The 19,971-nt window shown below is 35.7% G+C and overlaps 1 protein-coding gene across 13 annotated transcripts in view; it reads right to left on the minus strand.

Annotated features, from left to right (window-relative positions):
* LOC145660507 (serine/threonine-protein kinase MARK2) overlaps positions 1-19,971 on the minus strand; it is a 305,977-nt gene that overhangs the window by 110,280 nt on the left and 175,726 nt on the right. The window contains exon 1 of one of the 13 annotated variants that reach the window (XM_081725650.1): positions 7,567-8,001. The exons of the other annotated variants lie outside the window; for them this stretch is intronic. Within the exon in view, the coding sequence (XP_081581776.1) occupies positions 7,567-7,659 (93 nt within the window). The 5' untranslated portion in view covers positions 7,660-8,001. Of the gene's footprint in view, positions 1-7,566; positions 8,002-19,971 lie in introns of those variants that run through there. 13 annotated transcript variants of the gene reach the window in all.

Consider the following 19,971-nt stretch of genomic DNA (forward strand, 5'->3'; position numbering starts at 1 on the left):
AAATATCACAAAATATAATGATCAAATAAATCACCAAGACGCTAGGGTCAATTAGGTGTTCCTGGAACGGTGGCTCAGTGGTTGAGCGTTCACCTCTGGTGCATGGGGTCCCTGGTTCGATCTCAGTTCTCGCCAAGTGAACTTTGTGGTGGACAAACACCGTGTGAGAGAGGGGTTCTCTGCGTTCTTTCGTTTCCTCCCACTTTATTCATTCAACATTTCTCTTTTAGCCTAGCCGGCATAACTGTCCGCTTTGTTTTCGTAATAGCAGTAGTGGTATTCGCTGTCGTATTAGTATAAAAAAAATGAAATCTTTGAGTTTTACGTCCCACGGATATGCCGGTTAGGCTAAAGGAGACGGTGATGATGAGTAATGAATGAAATGGTGGAATAAAGAAAGTGGGAGGAAACGGGAGAACCCCGAGAAAACCCACGCACACGGTGTTTGTCCACCACAAAGTTCACTTGGCGGGAGTAGGGTTTGAACCCGAGACCCCTAGCACCAGAGGTGAACGCTCGTATTAGTATAGTAATGAGTAGTAGCAGTAGTGGTAGTAGTATCAGTGGCAGCAATAGTGGAATTAGCACTAGCATTCGTAATCGTAATAGTAGTATTAGCAGTAGTTGAAGTATTAGTATCACCTATCGTGTAGAAGTTTTACATATCTTCTCTGTTACTCGTAATGCACTAATGAGTGTAGTTTAATCCTTTTAAGTTTTTTCGGTCGTCTTCGACCGATATTGTAGTGTCCTAAAGATTTGATTAAAAGAGAACTAAGAATGCTATTCAGTTCCGGTTTTTTATTATTATTATTTTCCAAGAGAGGAAGCATTCAAGAAAGCCTTGGAAGGGTCTATACGCTTCCGAGCGTCAGAACATAGGGGGGTATGACGTCATCAATTTACAAATTACTTTTTTTTTTTTTTTTTTTTTTTTTTACTGAGGTCTAACTTCAACATTTTTTGGTGAGCTTCTCTTTAATCCTAGAATTCTAACATTTTCCCTAAACAATCAGTGGACCAATTAGTTTTTATGATATTTTTTTTTCGGATCTCTTCGTCAACACAGAAGGGGGGTTCAGGGGGACAAAAGGGTAAAAAAGGGATATTTTTGACTAAAAATCCCACTTTCGCGATTCTTGCTGCGCTCGGCTACACGATAGGGACATTTGAGTGGTACTTTCTGAAAGCCTACTCGATTCTAAAGAGAACGACGTATGAATCATCATCCTACGATAATTAGGGACGTGTCAGGAAATTTTTGAAGTCTGTATAGTATCCTTGGGAAATTTCGAAAATATTCGCAGAAGAGAAAAATATTTTTCCCGCCCTTAGTATTGAAGATAGATTGGTATTTGGCACAAATAATTAGTACCATAAGTAATATTTTTTAAAGTGATTTCCATATCACTATGTTAACCTTGGGCCGCGCCAGAGGGCCCAAAAACGGGGAAAAGAGATTTTTTCTGCAAAAGTCCCTATTTTGCTCACACGTAACCTCCTTAGGAACGTCCTAGGGACATGCGGGAGATACCATCTATAAGCCTACTCTATTGTCAAGATAACGACGTACGTATCATCATCCTACGATAATTAGGGACGCGTCAGGAAATTTTTCAAGTTTGTATAGTATCCTTGGGAAATTTCGGAAATATTTGCAGAAGAGGGAAATCTTTTTCACGCCCCGTCCTTAGTATTGAAGATAGGAAATTGGTGTTTGGCACAAGTAATTAGTACACTACGTAGTATTTTTGAAAGTGATTTCCAGATGTCTATATTTACCCAGGGCCGCACCAGAAGGCCCCAAAACGGAAAAAAGGGATTTTTCAGCAAAAATCCCTATTTACTCAATTTTTCCCTCCTTCAGGACGTCCGAGGGACATGAGGTTAATACAATCTGGAAGCCTGCTCTATTCTGAAGAGAATGGTGTATGAATCGTAATCCTACGATAAGTAGGGACGTGTCAAGAAATTTTTGAAATTTATATAGGGTATTCTGGGACATTCTGGGAATATTCGCAGAAGAGGAAAATATTCTTCCCGTCCTTAGTGTTGAAGATAGGAGGTTGATATTTGGCACAAGCAATTAGTACACTACGTAGTATTTTTGAAAGTGATTTCCAGATGTCTATATTTACCCAGGGGCGCGTCAGAGGGCTCCAAACCGGGAAAAAAGGGATTTTTCAGCAAAAATCCCTATTTTCCTCAATTCTTCCCTCCTTAGGGATGTCCAAGGGACATGCGGGTGATACCATCTGAAAGGCTGCTCCATTCTGAACAAAACGACGTATGGACCATAATTTTACGATCATTACGGGCGTGTCAGATTTTTTTCAAAATTTGTAGGGTGCATGTTAGGGAAATTTTGGGCGTTTTTTTGATGCTCTCTCAACATGGGTAAAAAAATTTTCCCGCCCTTACTATTCAAGACAGGAAATTCGAATTTGTCACAAGCAATTAGTACACTACGAAGTATTTTTCCAAATTTTTGGAGGTTTGTGCGCAGACCCGGTAGAGCCTCAGGGGGCCCCAAACTTTGAAGGTTTTTTTTGTAAAAAAAAATCCCGATTTTCCCTCAAATAATTCCCTTCTGGCATATTATAGGGACATGTAAGTGGTACCGTTTGAAAGGCTGTTCCATTCTGAGAAAAACGAGATATAAACCATGATCCTAGGATAAATAGGAATGACACTGTCGCTGCTTATCTGAGACTCAAGAAAAACGCCGAAAAAGGCAAGAATTTAAAAGGCTGTATTATTGTACCTAGGTATAATAAAGATGGCTGGACAGAGCAAGCACAGATAACACAGACAGACAGAATAGAGATATAGAAAACAAACCTTGGGTAACCTTTCACACGATTTTCCCATTCCAGAAGGACAAACAGACATTGCAATATTATGACACATTTCTCATTTTCCATTGCATATTGAAGGATTGATTTGACTTATCAGACTTGGTTGTTCTCAGGCCGGTTACAGCCCGGCCCTTTCTCCGCCCGGCTCGAGCCGGGCACAGAACACAGATCAGTCCGGGCCGGGCCGTCTTCGGGCCTGGGTTTGCAGGGAACTGATCCACACACCACGGCCACTTAACGGAAGCTGACAGTGTCGGGTAAAAACAATCAGGAGTTGTAGCCAGAAAGGTACCTATAGCCCGAGGGCGTTACAATCATTTTTCTTTTTCTAGCACAAAAATGAAATGTGGAGTGGATTTTACCCAAGAGCGTGTGTTTAAGGCTTTTTTTTTTTTTAATCCTTACTGCGATACAAATTATTTCTCTGGGAAAATAGAGGAGTATTTTTCTTTGGATGATTTCCTTAAAAACGACTCCGACATTTTTGTTCGTTTGACCTGTTGCTACGCTGTATTTCACTGTACTCCCTCCACTTCCGCTGATAATCACTTTTGAACATGTACTGTAATGATGATGTTTCTTTCTATAAAAACCCTCAGCTTGTAACTATCACCACGACGTAGTTTCCCTTCTCAAGACAAATTTTCACATGGTTTTGAACTATCCATTCGTTTCTAATTCTGGACAGAGTATAATTTAAGGAATTGGAGCAAGAAAGTTTAGTGCACTAGCCAGTACCTTTCAAGTGGTAGTAGCACCGCACCGTTAGTTACGTTTCAAGAAAATATGCTACACCAAACTCTGTGTACTGCAACAAACAAACAAACAAAAATTTTTGAAATTAAGTTTTACGTACCGCGATTATGCCGGTTAGGCTATAGGAGACTATGATGATGAGAAATTAATGAAATGGTGGAATGAAGAAATTGGGAGGAAACGGGAAAACCCCAAGAAATCCCACGAGCACGGTGTTTGTCCACAACAAAGTTCACACGGCGCGTGCTGGGATCGAACCAGGGACCCCAAGCACCGGAGGTGAATACCACTGAGCCTCCGCGGCCCCTGTGTACAGCAACAGCCAAATAAATTTCTGAATTAAACTTCGCCCAAAAATATGACCAAAAGACATCACTTCAGGCCCAATTATGAACTAAAGCTTAAAAAAAAAAAAAAAAGTTCATGTTCACAAGTCAGAAATGTATTAAGACATGTGAAAGATTCATATTATATATACATACGTTTGCAATAAAATTAAGTAAATAGAAATGAAAATTCATTACATCAATTTCTGGTAGCACGCAATATAAAGATTTACTATTGATAATTTCTTTCTTGATGATCTATCACGTCGCAGCCAGAATCCTTTACATTGTATAATTGTAACTGAACTCCACAGTTAAACATGTAACTGCATGCAAGGTCAGTTACTCATTTAATTACCAATTATATTACTATGGAAAATTATACAAAGCTTGGAGTAAAATAAAGAGAGGAAGACCCAAAATTATTTGAAGAGTTGAATCCAAGAACCAGGTAAGTCCACTTCTAGAAAATTTTCCTTAGTTGCCTGTTTCTTCTTCTAACTTCACGATGAACACTTACGTAGGTACCTCCTTTGCATAATAACACCGAATACAATCATCGGATCCACATGATTCTTGCACACAATGTAATCTTTTCCTTGTGGAACATGTGAAAATCTCAAATTCGCAACAAACAAACAAACAAAAAAGGACCTACCTGGGACCATTCAACCCTTTATTTGAGGGAGAGGGAATGGAGAATACGTGGACGCCAAGGTTATAGAGGAGAGTGAAGGAAAAGAAAGGCGGGAACGTCGACTCCATGTGAACATGAGAAAAGAAAACAAAGTTACTTTGGAATTTTAAAACAGTTTTTCGTACCCTTTACACCGATTTATCTGAACTTTTATTTCATTTTGCTTGCCATTATCAGTATTTTCCTCATGGATCCTGGGTTTTACTAATTACGTCCCACAGATTCTGCTTTAGACCACCCAAGTCTCTTCATAAGCCATTCTATATCAAAGTTCTATTCAATCTGTGCGTGTTCCCATGCAAACGAAATTCACCAATTTAAACTACTTCGATTGCTCTATTTTTAACATATATGCTGACGGTGGAAGAGTCAGGCGTTCGAAGTATATCACTCAAACCAGTTTGCAACTAATATTTTGTATAATAATGTATAAATAAACCAGAAGAAATTTTAACGATACTCGTACCCAGAGTATTGGGTGTTGATTACGTTTAAAAGTGGAAGTGAAAAAAAAAAAAAAGAGAGAGAGAGGGCGTCTGAACCATAGGTGGGATGAACAGCTCGTACATTTTGGGGGTTCTGCAAACAATGAAAAGAAACCTTCAAGTTTTACGTTCCACGGTTATGCCGGCAAGGCTAAAGGCGACAGTGATGACGGGAAATGAATGAAATGGTAGAATGGTGGGCGGAAACGGGAGAACCTCGAGGAAACTCACGCACACGGTGTTTGTCCACTACAAAGCTCACTTGGCGCGGACACACGCACCAGAGGCGAACGCTCTACCACTGAGCCACCAACTACACGTTCATAATTTTTTTTCCCTCCGAACATTTTAAGTAATACAATAATACTGTAATTGTTCACAGACTGTTTTCTACTGCTGCTCCACCCATATAATTTCGATATAGATTTTGTATACAATAGTTAACAACTTATGTACTCATTCTATTAAATATTCGACAAAGCTATTTCAATTAAATGAAAATTAAGTTATTACTATGTTTTCTGTATTCTTGAATAATTATTGTACGATGTTCCTCATTGTTCTAGCTAGTGTAGTAACATCGTATACTAAATTTGATAATTTTTTTCACAAATTCATACAAAATGATTTTCATGCCTAGAAGTTATTTTTTAAGAAACTTCCTTAATTCTATCTTCTAAATTATATAAGTAAATGTAAAAATCTTCTAAATGTTAAAAAAAAAAAAAAAAAAAAAAAAAAAAACCCTTCTTTGTGCCAAGCACTTCTGATGTAAGAACAGAATTCACTTCCGGAAGTGTATGTAATTGTTCAGTCGAGATATCCTGGACTGGCAATGTGATGTAACAGACAATACGATATGGTGCACACTTAAGTGTTGAGTCTTATAACCAAAGCAGTAGCCTTCTACGGTCATAGAACGCATTACTAATTATGTAGCTATCTTCAGTGATCTAGTTAAGGAGTTTTAATGTATATATTCCTCTTTTACAACAGAAAACAATCTTGTACTTGATAGGTCTTGAGGTCGGTTGTTAAAATCTGGAATAACACTCGAAAGAAACAGAAAAGAAAGAATGTAATCTGTAATGAATGTTTATGACAATTGGGAACACTTCCGTTTGGCGGAAAAGGAATAAATATTCCTATTACTCAACCTGAGTGTAATGATGTCAGATGTCTCTCTTAAATGATAGAACTCACATGAATTAAAAATTACGAGACTTGGTTGGGAAAATATTATAGTTCTTAAATTTTGCAGCTAGCACTATATGTTCGCTAATACATTGGTTGGATTGGGATTTAGCGTTTCTTTAAGCAGCGATGCTAAATGAGACGTGGGCCTACAACTTCACCTGAGAGCCGAACATGACTTCTACTGGAAATCGAACCGGTCTCTCGCGCCGAAGGCGCCTACGCTAACCATATAGCCACGAGGGAGTTGATACGCTGATAGGTAAAATAAAGAACTGATATACAGGGAAGGTGAGGTTCGGATCCACCTTATCTGACAATGCTCAAACAAGTAAATGAACTATCATGGACGTCAGAAAATTAACTTTCCTGCAATTAAATTTCATGTGAATGCGGAAGGGGGGGGGGGCGAAATCAGTGTTACAACTCGCAAATTGCTCATTCAAAGCATTTTAAAAATTAAAGAAAAAGAAATGTGTAATTCGAGGTTTCGTTTTATACTTGTAACTGATAAGTGACGTTAATTGCCTGCTTTCCCTTTATATTTAATTGTAATGAAGCTCTGTAAAAACGAACCTGCGAAGTACTTCACTACCCAAAATGCTCTGCTCAAAATTTTAAAGGTCAATTTTTGTACTTTGAACTTTCACGAGTCACATACTGCATTCAAAAATTTCAATGTGTAATTAAATGTACGTTTAAAATCTACTTCCAACTCTAACATGTCCGTAGTATAAAAAAAATAATTTTACGCGACTGTAAACATTCTATTGTTTTCTTGTGATAAGAACTACTGAAGCAATATTTTATAATTTCCAGATTCAAGCAGATAATAACGAGGAAATAGTTACGTGCTTTCCTCCAGCATAGTAACTTCAGATATTTGACTTTCGTTTATACAAAAAAATATCTTGTCACTAATTTACAACATATTACATTTACTTTCAAAATTTTGTTACGTTGATTAAGTTTGACCAAACATGTGATATTAACAATAACATACAATACAATTCACAGTTTTATCGTACGAACAACTATTATATTGGGAGACATTCAAGTATGTAACAAAGTAACTTAACTATTTGTCTGGGTATATATTTTCCCACTAAGCCCTGCATGAAAATTGAAAAACTGTCGTTGGTTGATATAACACTTCTCCATCAATTACGGAAGCGATTCGTGAAACAAAGGACAAGGAAACGAGGCTTTCACTATCTATACGTGTTCCACAACACTGAAACTCAACTTACCCATAACTTTGGTGAGGACGTAACAGGTTTCTCGTAACAAGTGTAGCTATTGGAAGCAATTGTGGTTCTATTAAGAACATTGTCAACCCACATTATGTTAATCACTAAAAGCCACCATTACACACTGCACTATTTCCCTTAATACAAATAATGAGTGTTTCGTCGAAGTAATACATTTCTGTTGAAAGACTCAACCATCTTCAGACAAATCTCAAAACTGACAACGTACACGCCACGAGACGCAATCTTCCACGAGCCTCGTCTGCGCAACCAACCGACTAGCATCGTAAGCAGTTCCGGAAGAAGCCATGCATAGAACACACAGAATGCAAGTGCACTTAGATAACACAAAAACTTTGTTGGTCGATCCTTGCCTTGCGTTATTTTTTATTTTCTGGTTATAAATGCACTTCCCGTCTGTTCTTAGTACCTCCGATACCTGCTTATGTTCCAATCTATCGAAAGCCTTCCCACAATACCTGTTCGCCTCCAGCACCGGATGAGAGGAGACAGCGAAAGAACAGGGTTGTCCTGAAGGCAACAGCCATCGACTTCACTTTCGCGATGAAGCAATAATGTAAGAGAAACATAAAATAGCGGCTGATTTCTTCACTTAATGTTCGTTTACTATGTTGTCTCAGTTAACTGATCACTCACTAAAAACGGAATGTAAAAATATCGCCACGTTCATAATTCATTACAACCACTTTTTTTGTAACTAATTTTTGCACAGACGATACATTTATACAATTCTTAATACAACTATTCAACTTATTCTCAAGACGGTAATATTCACTGCCTTCAAGTATTATATATCTCATTATTTGTATTTAATTTCTCCTATACTTTTCTTTTTTATGAACAAGGTCATTCGAAAGTGAGGGTAAAATTAACGTTTTTTTTACATATATAAAAAAAAAATTAAATAGACGGTAATAAAATGGACATATGTAAAATGAGTAATTCTCCAACAAATTTCACAAGAAAAGTCGATTTGATTCTCTCTGCTCTAGCTTGAAACATTACGGCGAACAGTAATGAAATGAATTCATGTACAAAAATGAGAATTTTCACAACTCCTGTTGTAAATTAAGTTCAATAATAATTTTCTCTTTGATCAAATTATAGAGAACTCAAGTAAGAAATTTTAAATCACATTATATAACGATTTCAATCCTTGAATAGGAATCTACTTAATGTAATCAATCAATCAATCAATCAATCAATCAACCAATAAATAAATAAATAAATAATAAATAAATAAATGTAAGTAACTTTCCTTTTGAAAGGTAAGTTTCAATTTCACTCAGCAACAATATGAAATGCTATTATAATTAATATAATTACAAATAAGCAGTTCTATCTCACTGATTATATTAGAATTTTGCAATTCATACAATTGGAAGTCTCCACCGGAGGAATATAATTACTGACGTGTTTCCAATGACGACCTAAAGTCATAACTGAACAATTCTATTACAAATACTATTCTCAACTCTTCCATTCTTGTTCCTTAATTTTCAGTTTTCACCCAGCTTTCGATGCAGGGGAAAATTTAACCCTAATTCTTTAAACATGGGCTTCGTGGCACCATTAGTTACGTTATAGTAAGGGGCTGGAACCTAGATTCAGGTGAAATACTTAAAATTATTTTCTTTAAAAGTTTTTAATGTTTATTCTTGTATTCTATAATATGCTATAAGTGCATTTACTATCCCGAAAGTGTTATAAATAAATAAATCCTATTAGAAAAGCGGTTCTGCAAGCAACTGTTCAATGGCGTTATATTCTAGGGCTACCTAACGTCAGCAGCACTCTCATTACACAGATACGTCAGACTATATTCAGTCCCCTGAAGTCAATGATGTAAGCGGACACTCTGGACATCCCTGACCGATGACTCATACCTGGGAAGTTCAAAGCTTCGCTGCTGGAATGAATAATGACAGAGTTACGGGTGTTGTTTGCTGCTTCCCACATACCTTATTTTCTTTATCCCACCCTACATTCACTTTTATTATTATACGAGACCTTTTCCGGCATTTAAACCAGATGTACAAAACAATTTACACCGCCGAGCTGACCATCTCATTTTGTTACTTGTATTAAAATACTTTACCCGTAATATTTTACCTAATGCACTTTATTTGTGATTGTCATAATCCAGAAAGTGAAGATGGCGAAATACCTCTAATATTTACGCTAAACCGCATTCTCATCAGTTCTAGATCAAGTATCAGTAACCCTTTGTCGTCGTACAATTATATATATATATATATATATATATATATATATATATATATATATATATATATATATATATATATATATATATATATATATATATATATATATATATATATATATTTACCTGAAAGGATATATTTACAATAAAGCACTCCCATTCATAAACGAAGAATCCATTTACATACATACTTGTTAGATCTGGCTTTACTCGAACTTGTGGACGGACTAAAGCAGAATGAGTTTTCCGATATGAACTAACTGTCTCTGACTTTTGCCAAAAATAACTTTTCATTTCACATTATTATATTTCTATTGGTAGTATGTATCCACAAACAAAAACCTGTTACAGTAAACAAATTCGACAAACAAATACAGAATTCGGCGGTAAAACCCATTCCCTTGATACCAATCCAACTTAAACATAATCGATTAAATGTGACAAATCAGAAGAAGTGTAAGACCAAGGTTAGGTCAGAAACACACTAACTTCGATACGTATGGAAACTAAAGTACTGCAATTCATAGAAGTTCTGGACATTTACATGTATAAACTATCTTATATTAGTGATGGGCAGAGACATGATTTTGTGGTAAATAAGAATTCGTAATTTCGTTATAAAAATATACGTAAAACGGGATAAAATCGGTGAATAAAAATTCAATGTAAGAACACTATTTTCCTTGGCAATTACAGTTAGTTACCTTTTATTTCAGCTTAATTTCCACTCATCAATCATCATGAAGAGCTCATGCATGACTATATTAAACATGATTTGAGTTTTAAAAAAATAACACTAAGCATCCTTAATGAACGAAAGTATCATTTTAAAAAAACGAACACAGAGAACATTATTAGAAAAAAACTTTAGTATTTACAGTTTACTTATACAAATAACAGGTAAGAATTGTTTCACTGTTTTCTGGTGTTATATTTGTTCTTTATTACGAACATTCTAGTCTAATATTACAAAATTTACACTAACTATTTTTTGACGTACAGCAAAAAACGTAGTAACCATGGTTTTTGTTATTGTGCTTTATCGAAACATGTAATTTTGGGCATTGTACCGGCTGCTTTGCCGTTCAGAGGCACACGAGGAAAGTCTGGGACCACAATCGTTGCTGCCAAGAAACAAACAAACCGAGGGAGAGCTGGCATAAGACATCCGGCAGTTTCATATTTCATTCTGGTAGATAAATAATGACCTAATAGCGTTTACTCACGTTCAAGTATGCAGAAGGGAGAAATAGTGATAATGAATAAACCGTAAAAACGTCAAAAATTGTCACACTTGGGTAAATTTCGTGGAATATCGAGTCTCACGGGCCTCTCTGGCGGGGGGGCGAGAGGGACGCGTCCCCCCAATATTTTGAAGTACAAAATATTCAATATTTTATTCTAATTTATTTACTAACGACGGAGTATCATATAAATAATAATTATTATATTTATTCGTAAATATAATATTCAAGCTGTGAAACTATTGTAATTGAGTTCTTGATATACCTTAGGGGGTCCGTGAAGGTAAGCAGAAAGGTAACAACAGAATCGAAGTTAATAAACAGGTTGGACTAGGTAGTACCATTTAAATCACTTTCTTTGATGCCCCCCCCCCCTAAATTTTACATACCAGAGACGCCAGTGTCGAGTCTTGTTGCAAATTTCGTTAATTCGTCAGAATTTCGCGTTTAATCGCGAGCGTTATATGGCCTGCGAGTAAATATGTAGGAAAAACATTTGGTATCGAAAGTCCACATACCTTTACTCCGCTAAACAGTTTAAATTTACGTGCAGTTTTACTACACGGATCCATAGTATCAGTAGTAGTAGGAACGGGTTAGAAGCCCCGCAGGAGTTTGTTGGGTTGTTCTCGACATAAAATGGGCAAAGTTTTGCGTACATTTTAGAATCTGTGGATCCATATAGTAAAACTGCTCCTAAATTTATATGTAAGTGGATTTTCTAAACTTGACCCTACTACTAATAGTACAATCATATTAAATTTTTAAATGTTATAAACAAATTATGTTGGTAACTGCCCCCCAAAAAAAAAAAAAAAAACATACGTAGTCTGTCGAAAAATTCGTAAGGTTGCCAGTGTATGGGATGGCATATATACAGAATGTTGATCTGAGGCGCACTGAGCTTTGTTACTGTGTTCTTATTGTGTAGTATAGAAGATAGGCTATTTCGAATATTATACACGGTGTTACAAAATTCGCCATCAAAGCTTGGTACATGAATACATACGTAAAAGGAAGCAAACAAATCCTAATTAACACAGGTCTGGAAACACCGGTACTAATGAAACATCCTGAGAAGCAACCCTAATTTTGATAAGTAAACATTACTTTTAAAAAGTATATGTATTTACGACTAAAAAGATTTCTTTATTCAATATCTTTCTCAAAGAGCGAAATTCGAATCAGAGACGGCAGGCTGACCGACATCTATTACTGACGATGGTTCGGGGTGTATTGATATTACTTCACCTCTATCTGTATAGAATTTCTAGATAAGTTTACAAACTGGTTCCTTTTGATCACTTATAAAGTAATACTTTGCTAATTTCTACTGGAAATGGAAATAAAAAATATTATTAATTAGTTACGTAAATACAGTCAACGAATTTTGATATTTTTAAAGCTCCAAATTTAAAACATAGAAGTAAATGATAATACATGAAAATAAAGCAATTGGTCATATGGTTCTTATAATTTGGAAAATAAAGAAATGGAAATAAATTCCTTCCCGGGTATTTATATGCCAGGAGAAAAAGCCGGGAATATTCCCACTTTCCTTTATTATCTTATATAATCGAAACTACATTCCGGTTTCTGGTATTTGAAGTTTAGAGTGTCTTTTCAGCCCTGCGGCTGTATGAGACATAGATCTACAATTTGAAGTGGAATCCGAGTTACCCTAATCTATTCAGTGCTCTCCCACCAACAATTCAATTCGGGATCCTGTGCACCAAGGGGCAAACAAGGTAACCACCAAACCAGCGAGGGTGGCGTTATTAAATCATTTGATTTGAGAAAGAGCGCAAACTGAACAAGGATAGTTATTTTCAAGCACATGGAGATACTTACAAGTCATGAGTTGAAAAGACGCATAACTACATCCAATCCTTTTTACCTGCTACATGAATTAAATTTTTAATGAACGTTTCTGTGTAATATTTGACTAACTGTTACTACGTCCGTTACATTATTTATTTCCATTTACAACAGGATATACGTTATCAGTATCGTCTTATTTCATATATAGGGAATATGGTGTCTGTGTTAAAGCGCTCTCTTCTGGTGCGAGGGACGCCTGGTTCGATCCCGGACCACGTGAGTTTGTGGTAGGCAACATTGTGTTTCTGGGTTTTCCTGGCTATCCCTATTTCCACTCTCATTCACAACTCTCTAATTCTTTTATAATCATTCACTTTCATTAATCATTCGTCTTCAGTCTAGAGAGCATCACCGTAGAACATGAAAAATAAAGATCCTTTAATTCATAAATGTACGTGACGAGTCGATAAGCTTCTGGAGAATCGAGAGTCTGACATCCTATTTAATGAATCGGTCCGAGGAGAAAAGAACTGACTTACCGCTTAAAACACGCCAGGCATTGGTTCCAGAAATTCTAGTCTGGAAGTCTGAGCCTTTGTGATGGGTCTGGCAGTGGGTGACAAGTCCCTTAATGTAGCCACCGAGGAAGTCAAAAGACATACATGAGGTGAACTTGTCGAACCCTTCAAGGTTTCTAAAGAAACAATCAGACTTCACCAGTACCGCATAGGAAAAGTGTGCAAGCTGAGTAAGCAGGCACTTCTCAACACTGTCGTCACCCAAGAAGGAATAACAAATGAATGCCTGTTTGTCGTTACTGTCCTGTCCTGGTTGTATTTGGTAGAATTCGTAAGTGACGAAAAGTGGGTGCAGAATGACAATCCCACGCGTACCAGACATTGATTATTACCACGTGATTATGTGCCTCAAACCTCAAGACAAAGTCTGCTAAAACGCTGTGTCTGAGTGACTAACTGCCAAGTGGTGCGGTACTAACTTCTGCATCCAAGACAGTAAATTACTGTGGACCTGACTCGCAGCTGTTGCAACGAGTGCACTATGCATTGCAGTAGGAGCCACCGCTGGTTAATCGTAAGGTGCTGTACCAATGTGACAAAGACGATCAAGGACATCATTCAGTAACTTGCTTCGGAGATACTGCGCTATCCACCATTCTCGCCGCACCTAGCGCCATCAGATTTACAACCTATTCCATTCCCTGGGCAACTGCCTCCATGGAAAGTTCTTCAATAAATGAGGCCGATCTGAAGCACACACTCACCGACTTCTTTGCGTCCAAGATCCCAGAGTTTTATCTCCAGAGCAATAACCAGCCATAGGAACGTTGGCAATGGGTGCTAAATGCTGATGGAGATTACTTCGAGACAACAGCGTCATTTCCGATTTGGCTTGGAAGGGGAAAGGGGCAAGACCCCTTGATTTAAGTAAAATTTCGCGTTTTTCGCTGACTTACTACTATCATATTGATAAAATTATATAAATCTCAACTCAGGGGAGAAATGCCCCTCCCTGCCCTCCTAAATGACGCCCCTGCTTCGAGATCTAACCCAGACTACTATGTTTCTGACGATCTTCCTTACGAAAAAGGTAAAAACTTTTGTCATTATCTTGCACCAGAAACTGTAAATTGCATATTTACTGGCAGTACTTCAACTTTATCCGTAATTTGGATTTTATTACAAATTCTCTGCAGTATCTTGAATAGGCGAAGTTAAAAAAAAAAAAAACTGTGCGTAGTCTTTTTAAAGCACACTCCTTATTTATATATAAAAAAAATAGTGCAAATGCATATAATACAAAGAACTAACTGTTTGTGTACGTTCTCTAATATCCAGTATACCAATGAATCAGGCCGGCCAGATGGTTTGATAACTGCTTGACGTGTGGCAGGTTGTGATTTGTTGCTTTCCAGACAGGAGTTAGCTACATACTAATTCACCCCCAGTGGTCATATGAATTTTGCAAGTTTAGGAACTTGTAATTTTAAAACAAATAACGAGAAATATTTTATATTGGAATTGTCCTCCACTTGCTCTAACAAAACTGAAGCCGTTTCAGCACATTCTGTTATTCTTACAACCAAGTTGTTAACTTCTTACCTAATTTTGCGTACTCTTGTCCAATGTTCTAGAACGATTCATATAGACCCTGTCCTTAAGACAACCACATAATATCAATTAAATAGTGTCAGGTGACCAGAAAATCCTCTGAAAACTGTATGATTATGAGTTGCATCGAGGTTTTGGATGGTGCCATGTACCGCAATCTTGTTCAAAGTAGCCATTCGGCACGAACTAGTGGCGCCGAGTTGCTGAACAAATTAATACTTACATATGCGACAGTAAAACTAATGGTTATAGTCTAGTCGACTTACCCAGATCAACAATTATTAAACCATACACAGTATATCAGATACCGACCCTCTCACAATGCAGTGATGATTCAGCATTAACACATTTTCGATAGGAAAATATCTGTTATTTTGAGTGTTGGCGCAACCTGATAGGCAAAACCAGTTTCGTATCTAAACAAGTTGGCGAATACTATCTAGCAAATTTGAGGCATTACAAGCCCATAACTACCACTCTTATTAAGAAGAGAGTCAGTTGTCTTGATAAATAAATCAATAAATATCAATATCGTCAAAATACCAATAAATAACTTTAAGATATTTTTGTGTTTTCCTTAGCAATAATCAATACCGATAATTATACGTTAAATTTCTATCACAGAGGTTCCGAATTACTGCGATAATCACATGTACTGACACCTTCATACCATCATTAAAAAAGAAATAATAAAATAGCCAGGATGTAAATAATAAAATGGCCAGCATGTAAAAGGCCTATGTAAATTACACAGTATATTCCCGATTGCATCAGAATGTGAGTTAATACAGAAAAAATATGCATTTACCAGAGATTGAAACTCGAACAACGAGCAACTTGAGCACCCAAACGTACAAATACTAGGTGTTGAGTATTATATAAGGAACTCTCAAAATAGAGCACACAGTTCCAAGAAACAAATAAATTGTTGATACGAAAGGTATAGGAACATCGAGAGACGAACACGTGCGTTTTACAACTACATATGGTGGTCAAAATAATTACTATCACCCAGCTAATGTTTTTGTGGGTACAGCGAACTACTGATTGAGAGAAAGTACGAAACGTTGCCAGTGAAAAATGAACGAAGAATTGCAACTGAGACCCTACCTTCGTATTTTCCTGATTTACTACTTCGTCACTTTTATCTATCTCACTTGAATTATTCTTCAGCATAATTTTTGCAAGTTTATTATTCTTTCCTTTTCTAGCATCCGTTTCAAATTCAAAATGAACCAATATCAAGACTAACTGTCTTTGAAGTAGTCTCACTGGAGTAAGTATCCAATTTCACTTTCTCGGTCTTTATCAATGAACAAAATGAATGAAACAATTCCAGTTATACACAATCTCAATACATTCCTGTACAATGCACGGACAGAATTTTCAAGATCAAGACTGTCCCTCCGTCTGGATGAAAAAACAATTTGGCCAGCATGTAGAAGGTCACAAGTTAGAAAGAGAGTCCATTGATGAAGGTGATCCCTCCATTGACCTCAAGATATCGACAATTTAAAATCGGTTCTTCATGTTCTACGGGAATAATTATGGATATCCTCCTTGAGATATTACCAACAGAGCTGTTGCGGTTAGGGGATTAGTATAGTGCAAAATACTAATTTGTCCGTGGAATAAAACACTAAATTATAAAAGAAAACAGAAAGCGAAAATGAAAACTTTATAATCCGCTAAGTCCTCCTGACTAACTGATCAACGCCCAGGTCAAACGGCTTAAGCTAGAAACTTACAATTTGGACAGGGCATAGGATATATGATGTAAGGTCTCACAAAGGAAGTACTTTTGGAAATTCGATGGGCAAGACGGGGGAGGAGAGCTGTAGATGGATGGCAATTATTATCGTAAAATGTCTGTATTTAGGAATCTCTGGAGGATAGAAACGTAACATTTGGTATATGGACTTTAAAATAATTAGACAAGGTTTCGGCTTTATTATTATTATTATTTGATCTAGAAGGCAGCAGCAGAGAAATTTAATTAATTATACGACATGCATATCTCGGAATTTCTTAAGGTTAAGAAACATCAAAGTTAGTATTTGGGCTCCTCATTTAAAATATTACCCTTAAAAAGGATGGAGTTACAGCTGGATGGCGCTATCTATCGAAATTCGTTAAGGTTAGAGACATGAAATCTCATATTTTGACTTTTCACTTAATATAAAGACGTGTTTCAGCAGTTTTTGATATTTCCCCTACAAGGGAAGACAATAGACAGGTGGAAAAATTAGTCAGGGTTGCAACTGTTAAAATAAGGTGGTCATATCTCAAAATTTCTTAAGACATGGAATTTTTAAGGTTTAAAGACATGGAATTTGGTATTTAGACTTCTCATTTAAAATAATTAAAGATGTACTTCGTCATTTCTTGATATTTCATCTATAAGGAGGTAAGAAAAAAAGACCTCCTCGCAATTGGTACATAAGAATTTTTGTATTTAGGCTTTTAGTTTAAAATAATTGAACAAGTACTTTTTAAGTTTCCCTTAGAAGGGAAGGCAAAACGGTGGGCTTTGTAATTGTTACAATAAAATGGACTATCTCGAAATCCCGAAGACTATGTTAGGGATATGAGAGATAGTAGGGGATAGACGTAACCATCGTAGTAGTCTTTCCAGTTTTATGATGGGGTGGGGTGAGACAATGTTACTGTTTACAATAAGTTTATTGTTTGATAGGAATGTTGTTTATCCTTGACAATATTTGTATAAATTAGATGTTTTTGTAATTTCTAAGAAAAGCTATTGTTTGTTTTGGGGAGAGGTAGAACACAGGTGCGCGTTAAAGGTTTTCTATTGTTGACAGGAATCTCGCTTGTCCTTGAATAGTCACGTAGGCACAAGTTTGTTTTGGAATTTCTAAGAAATGCTTATATTGTTTTGGGGGAGAGGAAGAACGCAGGTGTGCGTTAAATTTTTTCTATTGTGGACAGGATTGTCGTTTGACCTTGACCATATACTTGAACAATAGATGTTTTTGGAATTTCTAAGAAAAGCTTATATTTGTTTGAGGGAGAGGAAGAACACAGGTGTGCGTTAAAAGTTTTTATTGTGGACAGGAATGTCGTTTGACCTTGAATAGTCACGTAGGCACAAGTTTGTTTTGGAATTTCTAAGAAATGCTTATATTGTTTTGGGGGAGAGGAAGAACGCAGGTGTGCGTTAAATTTTTTCTATTGTGGACAGGATTGTCGTTTGACCTTAACCATATACTTGAACAATAGATGTTTTTGGAATTTCTAAGAAAAGCTTATATTTGTTTGAGGGAGAGGAAGAACACAGGTGTGCGTTAAAAGTTTTTATTGTGGACAGGAATGTCGTTTGACCTTGAATAGTCACGTAAGCATACTGAAGAATGTTTGGAGATTTTTGGAAAAGTGATTAAAAGGTAAATGACCGTGAATTTCATAGAATTTTAATTAATTCCAAGAATTTAAGTAATTCCAAGAATTTTATACGAAGATTACCGAAGATTGCCGAAGTTTTCCGAACGATGTTAAAATTTCCAGAACTTTCTTGAACTTTTACGAAGATACACGAACGATTTTGTTTGGGTGTTATAAAAATTATTTAGTTTGCTGTTTGAATAGCATTATTTAAACATTGTTTACATAAAAAGTAAAATAACTATGGAAAGTTTAATACAGTTACGTGAAATTGTTTTTGAGTGTTTGAAAATTAATTTAAAATTTTATAAGATGATATTATCATATATGGATGATACTGAAATATTTTTGGAGAAGGACATAAGATGTAAGTGCGGTGTAAATAAAGTAGACACGAACTGTATAAAGAAAGCAATACATGAGTGGAAAACAGAAGATATTTTGCTATGTGCTGCTTGTAGTTATGGATATTTTAATGAAATTGAACATGAATGTTTATTTTTGGATGAAAACGTTATGAAATCACGAGTAAAGGATATTATGGAAAACATAGATGCGGAAGAAAATATATTTTATACGTATGCGAAATCACATTTTATCGGTTTGCTAACAAGAGATTTATTTTATAAGACATACTTTAAATTATTGAAAAGTGAAGTGTTTTTAAGTGATCTTGTGGATATTCTTCTTGATAAAGATAAAAGTAAAAGTGCTGAATAAAAACGAATATTTTATGTACATAAGAAAAGTTTTGGTGTTTGTGAAAAAAAACGCGTTTAAACATTTAACGTTTGCAAATATTTCATAAAAGAAGAAGAAACTTTAAATTACTAGTAACTATATTTGTATTACGGAAGAAATTAATTTGTGTGTGTGTGTGTGTGTGTGTGTGTGTGTGTGTGTGTGTGAAGTTTATACAAAACATTATTTACAACACTTGATATCAGGCAATGTTATTATCAAATATTTTAAGAAATGTTGGAAACTAATACATGTTTAATATTTATCTTTATATTTATTTTCTTATATTATTTGATACACAGTTTTATTTCATATATTTGTATTATATTAATTTTTCATTTTAGTTTACTTCATCTTAAGAAAACATTTAAAGAATAAAATTATTTGGAATTAAATATTGTTGCAGACAAGAACATATTTGAAGAAATGTATAATTAAAAACTTTGCGAGTGTTATAATACATAACACGAAAGAATAAATAATTAATATTTCAAAACATTTTAATACGCTCACACAAAGTGTTTGAATCATTTTATCAACTATTTTTAAAACGTTCACACATTCTTTTTATATTTTCGAACATTTTAGTATGCTCACACGAAGTGTTCGAGTAATTTATTACGAGAGGTTAAATAAATAAGGAGATTTCACTGAAATCGATACAACAAAATACAACTTTCAAAAGCAAATACTTTATTTACAGGTTCACAGAATAGCTGTTCTACCGAGTATGCTTTGGCATACGAATCAACTAAAGTTAATAACACGAATCAATAAATATTTAATATTTCGAAACATTAACAACGAGTGTTATATTAAATAA

Source organism: Thermobia domestica, chromosome 9, assembly GCF_964235325.1.
Source record: "Thermobia domestica chromosome 9, izTheDome1.hap1.1, whole genome shotgun sequence".
Lineage (NCBI taxonomy): Eukaryota > Metazoa > Arthropoda > Insecta > Zygentoma > Lepismatidae > Thermobia > Thermobia domestica.